This window comes from Pecten maximus, chromosome 6 (assembly GCF_902652985.1).
Source record: "Pecten maximus chromosome 6, xPecMax1.1, whole genome shotgun sequence".
Classification (NCBI taxonomy): domain Eukaryota; kingdom Metazoa; phylum Mollusca; class Bivalvia; order Pectinida; family Pectinidae; genus Pecten; species Pecten maximus.
Genome location: NC_047020.1, coordinates 21,793,652 through 21,796,527, shown reverse-complemented (window position 1 = coordinate 21,796,527; position 2,876 = coordinate 21,793,652). Strand labels below are relative to the sequence as shown.

The 2,876-nt window shown below is 38.6% G+C and overlaps 1 protein-coding gene across 1 annotated transcript; it reads right to left on the bottom strand.

Annotated features, from left to right (window-relative positions):
* Positions 1-621: 621 nt before the first annotated feature.
* Positions 622-2,876, bottom strand: LOC117329236 (G-protein coupled receptor 157-like). The gene is made up of 4 exons (XM_033887078.1): positions 2,029-2,876; positions 1,486-1,685; positions 977-1,171; positions 622-832 (listed from the first exon to the last, which is right to left on the bottom strand). Exons 1-4 carry the CDS (start codon positions 2,468-2,470, stop codon positions 632-634), a joined length of 1,038 nt encoding a protein of 345 aa, XP_033742969.1. The 5' UTR covers positions 2,471-2,876; the 3' UTR covers positions 622-631.

Sequence of the window (2,876 nt, the reverse complement as noted above, 5' to 3'; positions counted from 1 at the left end):
TGGTGCCATTGAGCTGGAAATTGGTGTGGATGTTAAGGAAGGAGAGCCAACAAAGTGTTGTTTTTTTTCGGCCTCTTAAAAAATTTGACATGGCAGCCACGGCGGCCATTTTGTAACATGATTGCACAATCATGGTTCTTCCTTAACAACACCTATTTAAAACTTCTTCTCAAAGTCCATCAGTGGGATTTAGCTCTAACTTACCAGAAATGATCCTGAGATGGTCTTGACCTAGTGTTGCTATTTTTCAGGTCGGTCAGAAATCCAAGATGGCCGCCATGGCCAACAGTGCCACTTTACTCGCTACAGAGAATGCATACTACAATAGTATAAGGGTCTTTAATTTTGAGTCAGATGACCGTTAAGGCCCATGGGCCTCTTGTTTATTTATTTACTTAGTATTTATTTATTTATTTATGTTTTGATGTGAACAAAGATTGGCGACCTGAAGCTGCTAGGTGGTTTGGATTGGAATTGAATTGCGTATATTTCGGCACGTAAACATCGTACAGTGTACCGATGTGGTCAGATCATCTGATTTAGTCAGGTTGTATTCAGAACAGTTGTTGTTTAGTCGCTACGGTCATTAACATAAAAAAATCGGATAATTATATAAATATTTATTTAATTATTATTTAATAATAATTTTATCATCCGGAGAATACGGATGTGTAACTTTGTGTGACACTGACAAAGATATAGTAGGTGGGGCGTTCTCTACATTCTTCTGTAAACAGCGCGCACATTTCCCGGATACCCTTCGCCGAACTACATCAGTCATACAAAAGTACACCACGAAATTCACGAAGCCCTGGGCACTGTCTCCTATTCCCTAAAACATAAAAAAAAAAAAAAAAAAATAATGATTTACTCTGCAATAAATAACTATTGAATTCAAAATTGTGATTCCAGCCAACAAGTATACAGTATGTCTGTACGAACGAGACTATAAGGACAACCCTCTACCAGTTCTTACCTGCATCGGGACCACCCAATTAAATTCCGGTTTGTTTTCATATTCTGGCGCAAAATTCCCAACGAAGAATCGCAGTGTTCCCCAAAAACGACAGAGAATGAACACCAACGGTACAAACATCAACTTCCGGTTTGCCGATTCTATGGCAGCTCTCTTAGACTTCCGGTTTGATTTTGATGTCGGACTTTTATTAGCCTATTTTAAGCAAAATACAGATTAAATGAATAAAAGGTGTATATCATAATCTTATTCTGCATAAAAAGATAAGTATAGACTCTTATTGGAAAGGTTGAGTATATCATTTTCCAATAAACAAGGACAAAATCACACGAGACAATGTTGTAAGTTGTATTAATTAACACAATAGCCTTGGCCTATAAAGACAATTTCAAAAGTAGACAATTGTGATTTGTTCCACTTGAGGTATAGCATTACTTTAACGATGAGTTGTTGAATCATGAATATATTAAATTAGCAGCTATAGGCAAATCATGTTTAAATGTACGCACCTTCCGCCGGATGTAAACCACCACGGCCAATGAAAGTCCGGTAGTGAGGGCGGAACAGGAGAACTCCCACACCTTTCCTGTAAACAATTGCCAAACCATAACGTTTGGTACCAATGGGTCAATCCAGCACCAACTGGCCTGGGTCATGTTGTGGTCATAACCGAGGACATCACTGGACCAAGCTGTTACCGTCACGATACCTATATAAAGTATACTGTAATAATTATCTAACTAGTACATTCAAAGTCAATAGTAAATATGTAACGTTTTGGTTTCCATTTATGATTTCATGAGAATGAGTGTTATATGGAAACTTTTCAATAATAAGATTACCATTTTGGAAAAGGTCTTATATCTGTTCTGTGGCGTCTTCTCAGACTAATTACATAAAACAAAATTACGGCTAATATTTTGGCATCTTCTCATATTACCATATGGAGAAATACATCAAAAGAAAGCTTACACAATATGTCTACGGAAATGTATTTTGCATTGTTGTTTGATGCTTATAAGAAAATAGGAAGCTAAATAATAAATCCATACTTGGTAAACCCCAGCTGATGAGATGAAACAGTTTCATATATCTGGCGGTGAATGTCATGTTGGTGCGCACGATACTCATAAACAGACAGAGCGCCATGATTGTCGTCCAACAGAAGGCGCCAATGCTGGAGAAGATTGTGAGAGCGCTTTGAATCTGACAGTACGTCATATTCCTCCGTATGACGGGTCCGTCTCTATGTAGAACCCATATCACACCTAGAATGTTACCAAATGCGATCATCGCGTCCATCAAGCTGAGATACACCAGTAACTTCCGTGCTTGGGTCCGGAGGTTCTTGTACAAGATATACAACACGATTATACCGACACCCCCAGTCAAAGAGAGTAACGAAACTATTAGGGTCAAATAGGCATACGTCATCCCGTCGCTGACCGGTGTGACATCATCTGTGGGTCCCGAATCATTGGCGGCTTGGAGCATTTCAATCGTGTAGTAAAGGACCGCCGTAAGAGGAATTGAAGAAAGTCGTATACGGAAAACAATGGTCTGTATCACTGTTAGTGATTGTTAGATATATCTTATGTCAATTTAACTTATCAGATAAGGAACACTCGACAAGTTCTCCAACAAAGCACACACACCAGCTACCATATCCTTGGGGAAATGTATGTCTGATAAAATGCGTTACCGATTCATTGTGAGGTAGCCGTGTTCATATTAATCGTAAATCAACCTTTTATTTGTCAGTAAACGGATATGGATATTGACGGCTGGGGTTTGGGGTGGGGTTAACTGTTAAATAATTATGAAGACAAGGTGACGTGTGTGACAACCAAGTAAAATAAAATAATCTCTATTTAACTAATAGTGTAACACAGTTAGGCCA